Raw genomic sequence first — 15,510 nt, 5'->3', positions numbered from 1 at the left:
CGGTGGACCACACAGCCGACATTATTAAGACTCTTTCCACAAAGGGGGGAAAAATGAAGTACAAGATCGCCCCGATGGGCTTGGTGCTGCCAATGTGGCGTATAACCACATACTGGGCTAGCCATAACCCTCCGACTCTACCGAAATGGAGGGTTGACTATTTGGAGTGGACAGCTGCATAGGAAAGACGGCTCGAGAGGGTACGAGCTGATGAACAGCTGAAAAAGACCTAGTATATTGGGGTGACAAGCTGAAAACATTGGTCAGGAATGTCATAGCCCAGAATAGCGGCTGGGTATCACCTAGACCAGAGGGAGGAAGCGCAGCCTTTGTGATACCCGACTCTGAGGCTAGTCGGGTTAAGCTGCAACCATTACCCACACACTCACCTACCCCTTCCACAACTAGCGGGACCAGTTCTGGAATAGAACTGACCTGGGTTTATGCATTGCTTCCTCACCGAAGTATGAATAGATGGATGCTTGGCTTCTGGGTGTGTCCCCTCCTCCTCCCGGCTCTCTGTCCTCCTCTGGAGCTCCCTACTTCGGTATCTACCATGTCTACAGTGTGTAATAATATGCTGCAGTGTTAATCTTTGTATTGACTTGAAAACTGAGTAAGCAAAAAAAAAAAGGGAAGATGTCATATGAAGCTAGCACTCTACATAGTGTGCCAAAGTGAGGTGCATTGTGCAGAGAGTCCAGGTATCTCTTATTAGTGTGGTCGAGCAGGGTTAGCCTTATCAGAGGGGAGTGTTAGGCATTTGTTGCACACACAGTGTCAATAAATGAGACACACAAAATTAGAAAAATAACAGATTTTTAAATTTATTTAGACACCAATACCTATGAGTTTAGGTAAGTACTTTTCAAATTAGCGATTTTCAGATACTTTGAAAATACAGCCGCCACATTTGAGGCATGAGCCTCGAAAGCGGTAATGTTATCCTATGGGAGAAACACACATTGCATAGGGTCACTTGCAAACGACTTACAAGGTAGTTGTTCTGGACTTAAGGTAAGTAGTGGCCAAGGTCCTTGGAACCAGGAGCAGTTTTGGGTTACCTGCTCTGGGGTGTCCGAGTGCCGAGGTGCCAGTAGCAAGGGTAGCCTCAAATGCTACAGCTGAAGTCTATGAAGAAACCTGTAGGCATAAAAATGCTGCAAGTGGGGTCTTGGGGACAAGTGCGTCGGAACCCAAAGGCGGGCTCAGTTCTTGAGGGTCTCTGGAGCAAAGGTGCACCATCGGTAGGCTTGGCTCAGTTGCAGAGGTGTTTTTTTGGGTGGGTCGTTTGAGTTGTAGGATCTCACTTGTTAGGTCGACATGGAGATGGGCACAGAAAAGTACAGCAGGACCACCCTCTGTGCTGGCCTCGGTGAAGCAGACATCCTTCGTCTGTATGTCGATCTTGGCGGTGTTGGTGTCTAGGCTGGACACTAAACAAGCATAGGTTGCTGCAAGGGGTCCAGTGCCTCCAGTATTGGTACAGGCTTCTGGGGTCTTGGCATCTCCAAACTTGGTGGGGAGATGGGTCCTACCTCCTGAAGCACTGTGACCTCCTCCTGGGCAGCTGCTGCGTCGGAGGACCCGGTAGTCAGCAGCTCTATGAACCGGTCGATGCCTGCAGGGAAGTGGCTCCTCACTTCAAAGGAGGTACTAACGGGTTGGCAAAGTGCTGGCAATCCTCTGAAGCTTATAGAGGATGCACAACTGCAGGGCGAGTCGTGTCTTTGCAATTGTCGAACGAAAGCAGGTACAGATGGGGTTTGGCGCTAAGTCTACAACTAGTCTTCAGTTCTTGCAGTCTTCAGCTCTTCTTTCACCTTCTTATTCTTTGATCGGGTGAATCAGAGTTCCTGGTGTCAGGGGGGCACCGAAATAATGAGTTTAGTGGTGTTAAGGGGAGCCAATAGGCTACTTACCCTTGAGGTCAACTACACCCCTTGATATGGCACTTCCTGTGGGGAGTAGGCATGAGCCAGTTCCAGAGTTACTAATTCCACCAAAAACAAGATGGTGGAATTCTTCTTTCATGGAGCACATTAGGTAGCCCACCGTATGGGTGTGAGTAGCTTGGTTGTAGAAGATAGCATAGCTAATTTCCCCCCTTTACTGGAGCCAAATGGACCTCAGGGCAGGGGGTGGCATCTACCAGGTCTAGGGGAAGCCAGGGCTGCATATCAATGGCGGCAGGGACTTTGTAGTTCCTGGCCTTGATATGCTAAATCACTAGCCAACCTGCTGCAGGAGGTTTGAACACCTTCCTCCAGAGCAGGCATCGTTTCTGGCCTCAGAGAGTGTGGGCTTTCACCTCCAGGGGTCAGAAACGTGTCTGTGGTGGCAGGCTGGACAATACCAGTCAGCCAGCACACCAGAGGATTAGTAGGTTTCAAGGGGCACCTCTAAGGTGCCATCTGGGTGCAGTTCATAATAAATTGAATACTGGGATCAGTATGGATTAATTAAGAAAAGGTGATTGATAACAAACACCAAAGGTTTCATTAAAGTCATCATAGAGCTGGGAAACTCGAAATGACCAGTGCCCAGTACATATACTTAAGATGGCTTCCGTGTTCACTTATACCATCTAGTAATTGAAATAGATTGCACAGGGGCATATCAGCTCATGCAGTTATACCCTCACATGTAATATAATGCCCACTGCCTTGGTGCTAAAGGCCTGTAGTAGGGTTGACTTACGTATATCCCATGCAGTGACTTTAGCATGGCACAGAGTGAGTGTGCCAGGTTGTGTTTTCAATTGTGCATGCAATTTGTATAGGGATCCCTTAGGGTGGCATAATACATGCTGCACCCCTTAGGGACCCTCTTTGGGACCCATGCCCTAGTCACCAGGGGTGCCACTTACTAGGGAGTTACTTGGGTGCCAATGTGTATGCCAATTGTGTTACAACTGGAACATTTTACCTTGTTTTAAGGAAAGAGCACTGGGGTCTGGTTAGCAAGGAACCGGTGCACATCAGTCGAAAAACATCAGTACGATTGGCAAAAAGTGGGGGTGACCATGACAAAAAGGGGCACTTTCCTACATATGTGTCATTCCACATGTTGTTGCAAATAATCAATGCAGCGAGATTGTTGAAAGCAGTTTTGTGCTTACAATTAGGTTTGATGTGAGGATCAATCAGGCCCTCCCCTGCCCATTTATTTACTTATTTATTCAAAGTTTTATATAGCGCGAACAAGATCTTAACAGATATCAGAGCGCTTCACAGTAGGGTGAGTAGACATAGTAATTGGGTACAGTATAGTGAACGGTAGCATAATAGGATAACAATCATGTGCAATAAGATACAGGTAAACACTCAGCTAGACAGTAAAATAAGGCGGTGCAGAGTCTTTGATCTAACTAAAATAGAGATCATGAAATAGCAGAGAACACTCAAATAGACAAAAATATAAGACGGTGCGGAGTGTGAGCTAGCTACAATACAGGTCTAGAGATAACAATAGACATTCAAATAGACATTAGGATAGGGCGGTGCAGAGACTCTGATCCCGCTGCCATAGAGATCAGTGGATACCAGTAAACCCTCAAAAGACAATACTATAGTACGGTGCAGAGTCTTTGATCCAACTGCAAAAGAGGTCAGTAGGTCATGAACAGAAAGTTATTGAATCACTAAGTATCCAACGTAACAAGATCGGTGCAAAGTCTCTGAGCAGCAACAGTGAGGATCATGTAAACTTGGCCATAAGGATGGCTTTCACTTCTTTCTTGAAGAGTACAGTGGAGGAGATAATCCTCGTTTCAGGAGGGAGTGCATTCCAGATCCTCTGTGCCATTCCTGAGAAGGAGCGTTTGTAGGTTTTTTCCTTACGGAATCTGCGAGGTTTCAGGAGCAGACTTTTAGTACTTCTATTGGATCTCGAACCTCCTGATATAGTCAGCTTTTGAGTGAGGTAGGTGGGAGCCTTGTGGTGTATGGCTGAGTGTGTCATAACCGCAATTTTCAATTGTATTCTGGCTTCGAGGGGAAGCCATTTCAGCGATTTCAGGTCAGGGGTTATATGAGAGTGTTTCCTTGAGCCCGAAATGAGTCTCGCGGCCGCATTTAGGGAGGCTCTTAGGGGTGCTGTTGTTGCTTGAGGGAGACCGCTGAGGGCCACAATTCCATAGTCTATGCGGGGGATGACTAGTGCTTGTACAGCAGTTTGGAAGTCCTTGGCTAGGAGGAAGGGTTTGAGTTTCCTCAAAGTGTTGATTTGAAAGTTAGCTCCTTTCGTTGCTTTGCTAATGTGCTGTTGCATATTGAGCTTTGCGTCCAGTGTGAAGCCTAAGGATTTCGCAGAGTCCACGATGGTGGGTTGGACGTTGAATGCTGTTAGGTGATTGAGCCATATTTGGGTGGTGGTAATTTTCACAGGGGGTGATATCAGGAGGAACTCAGTTTTCAACGCATTTAGTTTAAGGTGATTGTCTGCCAACCAAGATTGGGTGTTCCTAAGTGTGCAGTTCAGAAGTTTGATATCTTCCTGGGATTGTACCTTTAGGTATAGTTGAGTGTCATCGGCATACATGTGGAAGTGTACATTGGATGCCTGGAGCAGGGTAGCAAGTGGTTCCATGATGAGGTTGAACAGCGTGGGTGAGAGGGAAGATCCTTGTGGGACGCCTAAATCTAAAGGCACTGGAGAGGACAGCACGTTGTTAATCTTGAACTTCTGGGATCGGTTGTGTAGGAAGGAAGTGAACCATTTGAGCACAGTCCCGGATAAGCCCATTCTGGTATTTAGGAGCTCTAATAGGTTCTCATGTTTGACCGTGTCGAATGCTGAGGAGAGGTCCAGGAGAATGAGGAGGCAGGAGTCGTTGCGATCCAGGATTTGGAGGGCGTCATCAATTATGTGTGTCATGGCCGTTTCCGTGCTGGGTTTCGCTCGGAAGCCTGATTGATGAGGGTCGAGGAGTTCGAACTGGTCAATGTGTTTTGTTAGTTGGAGTTGCACACATTTTTCCAACAGCTTGGCCAGAGTGGGGATATTGGTGATAGGGCGGTAGTTGTTTAAGTCAGCCGGATCAGCTGTAGGTTTCTTGAGTATGGGCGTGACTTGCCCCACTTTGAGGGAGTCTGGAATGAGACCTTGCTGAAGGGAGCTGTTAATGATTTTAGTCCAGAGTGGGAGAAGAACGGGGATGAAGTCTCTAACAGCATTGGCAGGTAGTGGGTCTGTGAGGTGATTAGAAGGCTTCAAGGTGCCGAGCAGTTTGTGTATTGCTTCTTCAGAGTAGGTTTCGAAAGACGACCAGGAAGCGTTATTTTTAGGTTGGGTGTCGGGCATTTTGGTGATGCTCGGGTATCGTCTTACATCATTAAGGAGGTCACTCCTTATGTTGTCGGTCTTTAGCTTAAAGAAGGCAGAAAAGTCTTCACAGTGTGGGATGATGTTTGTTGTGTCGTTTGATAGTAGGGGTTGCGTCATGGTTTGAGTTTTGACTAGTTCGAACAGCTTTCTTGGTCTGTTTTTTGCTTGGTCCAGCTGAAGGCTGAAGAAATCAGATTTTGCGCGCTTTATTTTCCTAAAGTAGGCATTTCTCTTGCTCTTAAGTATTTTGCGATGCCGCGATGAGGGGACAGATCTCCATGTGCGTTCTGCCATTCGCATAGCACGCCTGTCTTCGTTGAGTCTGCCATCATACCAAGGGTTCGAGATCTTGGTGGAGACTCTCTTTAGTTGCAGTGGGGCGGCTTCATTGATTATTGAATTCATAGAGTCGAGGTAGTGGTCAGTCAGTGATTGAACATCAGAGGTGCCAGGAGGGGGAAGGAGGCTATTGGTGAGGTGGGGAGGCAGAGAGTTGGGGTTAAGGTTCTTCATGTCCCTTTTCCAGATCTTGGATTTGGTGGGTTGAGCCGAGACAGGTTTAATCTTTTCATTGATGAAGAAGGTGATAATGTGGTGGTCTGACCAATCACAAGGTTGGATTGCCCATAATTGGGTGGAGTCTTCGTTGGCGATGATGAGATCAAGTATGGAGCCTTTGTCGTGTGTTGGGCTGTTGCATATTTGAGTGAGGTTAGACGCGTCAAGGAAAGATTTGAGACTATTCACCAATGCGTCTTTCTGATCGTTCCAGTGGAGTTTGAAGTCACCCAGGTAGATTTGCAGGATCTGCCGACCTGCGTTGGATGAGATCGTGTCCATGAGTTGTTGGGTGAAGATGAGGTTGTCCCTAGGCGGGTGATAGATGAGATGTAGAGCACATACTGGTTTGCCCTCGCTGGAGATATCAAGACAGATGAGTTCACAAGACGTGAGGGAGGGGGAAGTTAATTTAGCAACCGAGAGGTTGCTCCTGAAAATGCATGCAATTCCCCCGCCCGTCTTGCCGGTTCTGTCAAGTCTAATTATGTGGTAATTGGGGGGGACTAATATGTCCATGATAGGTGTGGAGGCTTCAGTTAACCATGTTTCCGTCAAAATGGCTAGGTCAAGATCCATTGATGTGACGAGATCTGCAATGTTGAAGGAGTGCCTCTGGGCCGATCTGCAGTCGAGTAGGATGCATTGGAGTCTGGGGGTGAGAGGGGTGGTCGAGTGTTCTAGCGCGAGGGGTATTTTTCTGAGATTGCTGGGGATGGAGCATCTGCTGCTTAGAGTTGGGTGCCTAATGGGATTCGAGAGAATTGTGGGTATGGGGAGTTGTGAGGGTGATGTGCGCTTTACCGGGCCAGGGCCAAATGAGCGGAGGAGGGTGTCTAAGTCATGAACCGTCAAGGAGTTATGAGCGCGACAAACGGCGGTGTATGTTGTTGCGGTCGGGGATAGTGGGCCAACGCGGAGAGTGTGAGCCTACCCGTTTCACCCCTGGAGCGAGCTGAACGCGAGGGCCTGTGCGGAGGGTGTGGCCTTTGTTGGATACAGGGGTGTTGGTTGTAGGTCGGTGTTGTCTGGGGTGTGTGTGGAGAAGTTCTTTGATGGTGTGGACCTCGTCTTTGACTTGTAGGAGCGTTGTTAAAATCAGGTTGAGCTGTGAGTTGGGGCTAGCGTTGGAGATGAGGGCCGTAGGCAGGTTGTTGAATAGGGAGCTGGATTGCGAGCTGGGGACAGGGGGGTGGGGTGTGCCAGTGTCAGTGAAGTGTTCTGCGGTAATAGGGAGAGGGGTGGTATTCGGTGGGTGAAAGAGAGTGTGGGTGTGGGTGAGGGATGGGTCGGCTGGGACGTAAGGGCGGGGACGTCGTTGGGGGGCGACACCGGAGAGTTATGGGAAGAGTGAAGACTGAAGACAATAGGGGTGTCAAGAAGGTAGTGGGGGCTGAGTATGGGGGGGTGGAGCTGGGGAGATGTTGAGGAGCAAGGGGTGGTGAGCTCTGTGTGTCTGGTTGGGGGGGTGGGGAAGTGAGGAGTGAGAATGGGGGGGATAGGGTGAGAGAGACAACTGCTGCGTAGGAGGGGAGATATGCTCCGGTCCGTTGTGGGTACCGCGAGACTCGTAGGAGGTGTGGAGTGGGTGGAAGGGAGGGTGGGGATATGTGTGATGTGGGAAGGGGGACGATCTTCGTCAATGAGTGCGGGGTGAGGAGTGGAGTGGAGTGGAGTGGAGTGGGGTGGAGTTGAGTGGGTGGAGTGATCTTCGACAATGGGTGCGGGGTGTGGAGTGGAGTGGAGTAGGGTGGGGTGGTGTGGAGTGGGTGGAAGGGAGGGTGGGGGTATGTGCAATGTGGGAAGGGGGACCATTATCGTCAGTGGGTGAGGGGTGTGGAGGTGTTACGTTGGGTGTTTGACTAACTATAGCACTGGGGGGATGGGTGGAGTGTGTGTCATTTCGCTGGAGGGATGGGCAGGGTGGGTTATGTTGGGGGTGGGTGGGGGGGGGGGGTGTCCTTCCGCCGGTGAGATGGGCAGGGTGGGTTATGTTGGGGCATGGAGTTGGGGGGTGTGGTGCATCTTGGTGTGTGCGAGGTGGGGGACCGCATTTTGGTAATGTGATCTAGGAAAGTAGGGAAAAGGTGGTCGAGTCGGTCGAGATTCCTATCTGTGGCTTGGAATAGAATGATCCCGTTGTTGTAGATGGTAATGGTGGCTCTGCCGGGGAAAACTTGGGATGGCGTGATAGAGAGCGTCAGGCTGTGAGCGGTTTTACTGGTGGTGGAACCAGTGAGAATGGAGAGAAGCGCTTTCCTCCACTGTGCTCTACGCAGAGTGAGGAAGATGATATCAGTGCTCGTAGCTCCATTGATCTGTGAGAAGTAGGTGTCCACACACGGTGTTTCAGGGTGAGCCTTCAGGAAGATGTGTTTGTAACGTTTGGCGTTTTTTTGGGAGAGCCCTGGTGGGTAGTTAATTTTGTAAGTGTGCTCGCCTGTGCGTTCCATGGTGGAGGAGGCGTAGGCCGACGAAAGAAAAGGGGGGGGGGTGTACGTGAGAGAGTTTGTGACGTTTGTGAGGTTGAGGGACAGTAGCCCAATTGGTCTTAGGTATGAACGGTGGGTGTAGGCGACTAGTCTAAGATGGCTGCCCCAGTGGAGGACTAGTCCAAGATGGCCACCAGGGATAACATAATGGGTAGTAGTCCTTTCTTTGTTGTTGGTGATGTGCCTTAGAGGGACAGCTTCACTTTCTGCACTGGTAATGCTGATGCAGTGCAGGCAAAAGATTTAGGTGTTAACATCAGGTTAATGCGCCAGAAATATATGAGGTAGCGATCGTTGTAAAGTGAGTTTGGTGCCCATTGAGAAATAACCAGGTTACAGGAGGCAGTATAGTACTACAGTAAGGACACTCTATCACCTGAGTTGTAAATACATGGATGTATAAAGTGCGCTGCCTATAAGAGGAGATTAGTCTAAAGGAGACCAGTTCTTAGGGTGGGGTCACTTTAAGGAGAAACTGCTCCCGTTTTATGCCCCCAGCCAATTTTGAACAGGGTAGATTTAACATATGTGATCTGGGGTGATTTAACATACGTGATGTGGGGTGATAAAAAGTACCTCTTTGAAGTTTCTGAAGTTTCTGGGCTGGTCAAGATGTCTGCCACAAGAGAGTAGATAAGTCAGGGTTTTTTTAGTCCTTTGTCTGTTGTTGACTTTTTTTGGAGAGATCAGTTTCCTTTTCTGTTGAGGGCAGGTCGAGTTAGTCCTGCTACTATGTTGGTGATTCCTGGTTGCTGCTTGGTAGGGAGGAGAGAGACTTATCTCCGTTTGTGCGACCCTTGATCTAGTTGGAATGCAGCTATGCAGACATCTGGGGTGGTGGTGAATTTATTGCTCCTGCTATGGCCCCCGCCATTTTAGGCAGTAGAGACAATGTCGATAACGTCTGGCCGGTGAAAAATAGAAGTCTTTCTTTGGGCGGCAGTAGCTCTTTAGACGCTTTGTACACAGACCTTGTGAGGAATCAGGCGACCGTTCTTAACACTCCTGGAAAAGGCTGCAACTCCGCTCTTGTTAGATCCCGGTGGCAGCAGGGGGGGGCGGGGGGGGGGGGGGGGCGACTAGTAGCACTGCTGTTCTCTCCTGAGACTCCGCGTCTGTAGGGTCGCCCTCACACTCCTATGCATGTTCAGCCCGCTGTCCGCTATGCCACACCTTTGCCTCCCCGCTCGGAGCTTCCCAGTATCTCGAGGGGTGGGGTAGGACGGGTGGGGGGTAAGCCGGGTGAAGCCGGGCTCCCTTGGCTGCAGGGTGACAAAATCCAGCGGTATCTCGCTAATGCGCGGAGACCATCCCCGGAGCGCGCAGCAAGACACCGCGCTCCGCGGTCAGGACGGGGCGCACAGCTCCCGGCGTGTGATGCGTGGGACTTGGCCCGTAGCGACCAGGCGCAGCGCCCAACCGGGCGTGGAAGCCCTTGCTCGGCCGCGCTCGGCCAGTCCGCCCCGTCTTCCAACTCTCCGCCTCACTACTATCAGGCGCCCACCTCCTCCGGTGCCGCCGCGAAGCGCAGGCAACCAGTCCCGGAGCGCACAGCCAGTCGGACGGGACAGGGCACACAGCTCCCGGTCTAGGGTAGGTTAGGACCCCGGGGGTCCCGGCAGCACTCACAGGCAGGCAGGGCACCTCCGCAGTGAAGTGCCCACCGCTCTCCAGGCGCCAGCAATGGTCTACTCCAGCGACGTCCCGCAGTTAACCACTGACCTCGCCAGGCACACCAGTCGCCCACAGCTGTCTCCAGGCAGCAGACATCCGAAAAACGAGCTCCGCAAACTGGCCAGTGGAGAGCCCAGGGTCCGAGGAGGACGACGGGAACTGCTCGGTCCTCTCCTGCGGGTCTCACTCTCCAGTAGGTCGGGGGTCCTCAGCACGTTTCCTCGAGCCAGGTAAGCAAATCCAGTTACTCGTTTAACTCCAGTTACTTGATCCATTTGATGATAGGCTCAGCCAATCCGCCTGCCCCCCAAGAGTCAAATCCGTGGCCTGCAAATTTAAAGCAGCTTGCTTCATGAAGTTTATTATTCCACTATTCGATCTAATATGTTACAATACATGAATGGGATATAAAACTGACAGAACTTTCTTTAGAACCAGTCTGTGAAACAGTTTCACAATTATGAAATAGCTGTAAACTCAAAATGTATACAATAAACCTACCGGAATATGTGGCTCAGCAAAATCCTTCTGGAAGAATTTAGGGTATGTGTTAACGATGTACTTGGCTGCATTGTGCCCAGACTCTTTGGACAAGGAATACAAGCGCTGTAATAAGAAAGAATTATGCATGTCATTAGCATTTAGTTAGAAAACAAAAACAAGGACAAAGTAGTCAGACATAAATCAATTACTTTATTCACACACAATCTTTATTTTATGCTCTTGTAGTACAAAAGGAGGTTCTTTTTTTTTAATACTTTGTGATATTATGGAGATTAAAGGGATGAAAGAAATGTCTGCAGTGAAAATTGTATAATATGCATGTACCAAGCAAACTCTGCATAGGCTGCCAATCAAAACTATATTTGGATCATGGTTTTGTCTGCAGTAAAGTAGCAAAATAAAAGTAGGCGACCTCAGAAGATTAGCCCTATGTTCTATCCATCTACCTGGCTATTTATATAGTGCATATGATCCCCACAGACATTCTCTTTGTGGTACAACAATACATTTAGATCAGTTCCCGCAGCAACTTGATCACAACTATCAACGGACTAGCCAGAATAAGGTGAGTTTTTAAGGTTTATTATGACATTTTCGAAGGGAGGACTCAATTCCTGGAACCAAGGAGTTGGTGTTCCCTCCAGTCTCTCATCTGGATAACCTGCCTCCCGAAACTGCAGTGTTTAAATCAATGGACACCCAAAAAATGCTAAGCATCTGATCTCTAGGATGGAAAGGTAGTTATTTTATTATAAAAAAGAATAAAATAAAACTCATAGGAATGTACCACTAAATCATTATAGATGTGCTGACTCAGGTATGCCATTTTAATAACAATTCTTTTATTGACAGGTAACCAGTGGATCTGGTGAAGTTTGTCGAGCTACGTTGTCAATTTTTTTCAGACTAAAAACTGTCCTGCTCTTTTAATCAGCCTACAACTTAACTGAATTTTAACTCTCCTCCCACGAAAGATGGGCACAGTCTGGGAAAGTTTAAAATTCTTGCTCTCAAACAAATTAATGGTGCCATAAACAAGGCTAAATCCGTGTCCAGCTAGGATCTCTGTGCGTCTTGCCATGCAGATCTCGCAGGCTATTAGATCCTTGTTTAATGCGTTCATAGAGACAGAGAAATTCCTTATGGCCTCGAAATCTGTTGATCATAGCAAACACAAGGAGATGATGGACGGAGCGCTGACATTTTTCAGACACTCACCCTCAGTCACAGATCTGGGTTGAATCCATCACCGTTCTTTCGCCCACTTTGCCACCCCAGTTCAGACCCAGCCATATGCAAATCAGTCTTGACCCTGTGCCTCATGGGAACAGACCAGACCGAACTGCCAAGCCAAGTCTTTCTTGGACCTGAAACAAGCATCTTGAGACCGGTTTCGGGGTAACACCCTTCATCAGCCAGGCTAGCTTGAATTCAGTGGCAAAGTGAACACTGGACCCACGTCTGGGCATATCCTGCCAATTTAGGGCGAACAGAGCAAACACAAGGAGATGATGGATGGGGCGCAAATCAAGACTGATTTGCATATAGCTGGGACTGAACTGCGGTGGTGAAGTGAGCTAAAGAACAATGATGGATTCAACCCAGATCTGTGACTGGGGGGTGAGTGTCTGAAAAATGTCAGCATTACGTCCACCATCTCCTTGTGTTTGATCTGTTGATCATGCCTATTAAAAAAAAAAGGCCAAGTTAGATCACTCAATCCTCTTTAATTATCGGCCAATTTCTTTGCATTCATATCTAGGTAAGATTTTGGAAGGTCTTCTCGACAAACAGCGGACAGGCGACTTGGAGGAAAATAATATCTTGGGGCCTTCTCAAGCTGGGTTTAGGTCAGAGCACAGCACAAAGACGGCCTTGGTAGCCATGACAGGTTCCATAAGATGTTCTTTGGATACTAACACCCCCTCCACACAATGCTTGTGCTCTTAGACCTGTATGCAGCCTTTGGCACTTTGTCACATGAGATGGGGTTACTTAGGCTAAATGAGAGAGGGACGAATAGATCTCAGGTGATGATTGGGTGACTAAGCCACGCACTATGACGATTGATAAAGGTGTACCCCAGGGATCTTGCTTGAGCACCACCTGGTTCAAGATATATGTGGCCGCGTTAGCCAAACTCATTAGATCTTTCGGCTTTGAAATCTTGTCCTACGCTGATGACACTCAGCTGATCATCTCGTTTGTTAAGAATGTGGACAAAGTAAAGGAACATTTCTCAAATGGGATGAAAGTGGTGGCAGAGTGGATGTCCGAGAACTACCTTCAGCTTAATGCTGAAAAAAGAGGAGATTATGCTCTTTGGAAAAGTCCAACACATATGAACTCACAACTGGTGGCCACCTGAATTAGATAGTGCTCCCAGCCCTTGTCATGTCATTAAAAAAAACTCAGTATTAAACTATATTGAGCCCCAACAATAACGGGTACCTGCTTTCACATGTTGCAGCTTTTAAGGAAATGCCTGCCTTTTCTTCTTCTTGTGGCTAGGAAGACCTTGGTAAAGGCTCTTGTTGTTAGCAGGCTTGATTATGGCAACGCTCTTTTGGCTTCTGCCAATACGAAACTACTCTCTAAACTACAGGTCATGCAGAACACCACTGCATGGCTTATTTGTAATCTTCCTTCCAGATCTGCATTACTTTCACTTTTAAAAGTATTACAACTGGCTACCAGTCAGAAAGAGAATTATATTCAAGATCTGCTGCCTTAATCACAGAGCTCTAGTGGGGAAAGGACATACACCAAAAGCTTAAACGATATAATCCTGCCAGGATTCTGCGATCTAAGGACTAAGAGCGGCTTACTATTCCCCACATTCAATGTTTAAGGTGTGGAGGCAGACCATTCCCTTACTTGGCCCCTCCCTACTGGAATCGTTTACCTTTTCATATTTGTATATGCTCTGAATATACCGAATGTAAGAAATTATTGAAAACTTTCCTAATTTGTGCGCAATATCAAATTAAAATAACATGACATAACATGGCAGTCAATCAGTTACTCCTTAAATGTGTCACTATCTCCTCTGACATTCTGAGAGGTAAAATGCTCTGAGGAAAGACGAAGGGATAAGGGGGTGGGGGAGGACATAACCTTACAAAAGAGATGCAGTCTCCCATAAGTTACAGGAAATAAATTGCAAGAGACAATACAACAATCACACCATGTGCACACAAACGCATTCACTGGCAAAAGTTAAGTGTCAATACCACACTCACAATAAGCCTTACAACTATACTCACAAATTCAGAGGATGTTCTAGGTGTCAGATAGGAATCATCTTGAAACATGTAATGTGCAGCTGTTGGGTCCTGGAAATTGAATAACAAAATGTTATTTACAGTACTTCCTAGAACCACAAATGCAAAACCTATAATCAACGGATGCTACAAGGTACCTACCCGATTCACATTGGAAGAAAGAGCTTGTAAAACAGCCAATTTACTCCTGAATAAAAAGGGGAACAAATAGAGTGATTATGGCCAATGAAATTTGATGTATTTCTTAATTTCCAAAGGAGCTGGATATTTTAATAGAAGACTCCCTTTGAATGTTGCTAGTGTGACAAGCACTCTTTAGCCCCCCTTGCTTCCTATGGGGAGTTTATTTCGATAGCTTCTTATTCATTTCGCTCTTGGATAATTTTCTCTGAAAATCAAGTAGCAGCCATTACCGCGACCGCCCCCAACCTGAAGAGATGTGCCTTGACAAAGCTGAGATCGCGCAAATGGACACTGGAAATAGGAGTGGCATTTTGATTGATTCTTGTACACGTACGCAGCCCTCCCGGTGCTATTTGTTTTAGTGTTAGGTTCTTTTGTACTGTTTGAATTTACACATTGGCGAGTTCTCCTACATGTTGTCAGTCATCTGGCATACACTAAGTAAACTCACATAACAAGATCAAAGACACTATACGATCCAGCAATGTTACAGTAAGGGGGTACTCTCATGTTATATATGCAATGTTCTATTATATAAGATCACAATTTATGTTCCTGAAGATAGCAGCGATAACAACTATAACAGATGTAAAATGTTGATATATTTGTACGCCTGGAATTGCTTACTAAAGTGATGATATGTATTATTTTAAAATTCCAATACAAATATATACCAAAACAAAAAAGTAGCAGCCATCACTGTTATACTTGCTATAGTGAAGGGATATTTTAAGCAGTATCCAATAAGTATTGCAGAGGCCCAAGTGATCTATCAAAGAGTAAACATGCAAATAAATGCATCAGCAGTCCAAGTGATATTGTATTGCATTTAAAATACACACTGAAAAATGTGCCCTCAAACTGGAACATTCAAAATATTTGGATACAAGTTCAGGTCAATACCATTTCTATTATGCGACTCATTTCCTTCTGCCTCCTGCATCAAACCGCTCTAAATCAGACTTCCTTACTTATTCCAAATTATTCTTAGTAAACTCTGTAATCCAAATAGTCAAGTATTTAATGTTATGATTAACTTTACTGTATATATCAAATTAGTACTTGAGCAATTTAAATGATCAGTTTGATCCTGTTTATCAGAATATGAAGATAATATTGCAAATTGATTTGTTTTATTGGAATCAATAGAATAACCCAATAGATCACCATCAAACTAATGCCAACTTCGGTTCTCATCCATCAAGGGTCTCTAATTTCTTATTAAATCCAACTAGTAGAGCAAGCATTTCAACAACAGTACAAAAGACAGGAAAAGTCCTTGTGAATGGGGATAGAGGTGGTGAGTTGCAGTAAGGAGTCTGGAAGTTCTCGACGCAAGTCAGCTAGCAATAAAGCACATCTGATTCACTGCAACTAAGAGAACCTGCCAAACTACGCCACAGTACAAGTTCTCTACACCTTGTGACAGAAGTGGGAATGTTTTTTTAGTTGATGGCAATAACTATGGCAATCGTGTGATCTTGTAC

The 15,510-nt window shown here is 46.9% G+C and overlaps 1 protein-coding gene across 1 annotated transcript in view; it reads right to left on the bottom strand.

Annotated features, from left to right (window-relative positions):
• The window catches only part of PTCD3 (pentatricopeptide repeat domain 3), a 154,892-nt gene that overhangs the window by 101,623 nt on the left and 37,759 nt on the right, over positions 1-15,510 (bottom strand). The window contains exons 4-6 of the mRNA XM_078678661.1: positions 13,982-14,027; positions 13,823-13,891; positions 10,554-10,658 (exon numbers count right to left, since the gene is read on the bottom strand). Of these exons, the coding sequence (XP_078534787.1) occupies positions 10,554-10,658; positions 13,823-13,891; positions 13,982-14,027 (220 nt within the window). The remainder of the gene's footprint in view (positions 1-10,553; positions 10,659-13,822; positions 13,892-13,981; positions 14,028-15,510) is intronic.

The sequence above is a fragment of the Lissotriton helveticus genome, chromosome 2_2 (assembly GCF_964261635.1).
Source record: "Lissotriton helveticus chromosome 2_2, aLisHel1.1, whole genome shotgun sequence".
Lineage (NCBI taxonomy): Eukaryota > Metazoa > Chordata > Amphibia > Caudata > Salamandridae > Lissotriton > Lissotriton helveticus.
This window is presented reverse-complemented; position numbering and strand designations above follow the sequence as displayed.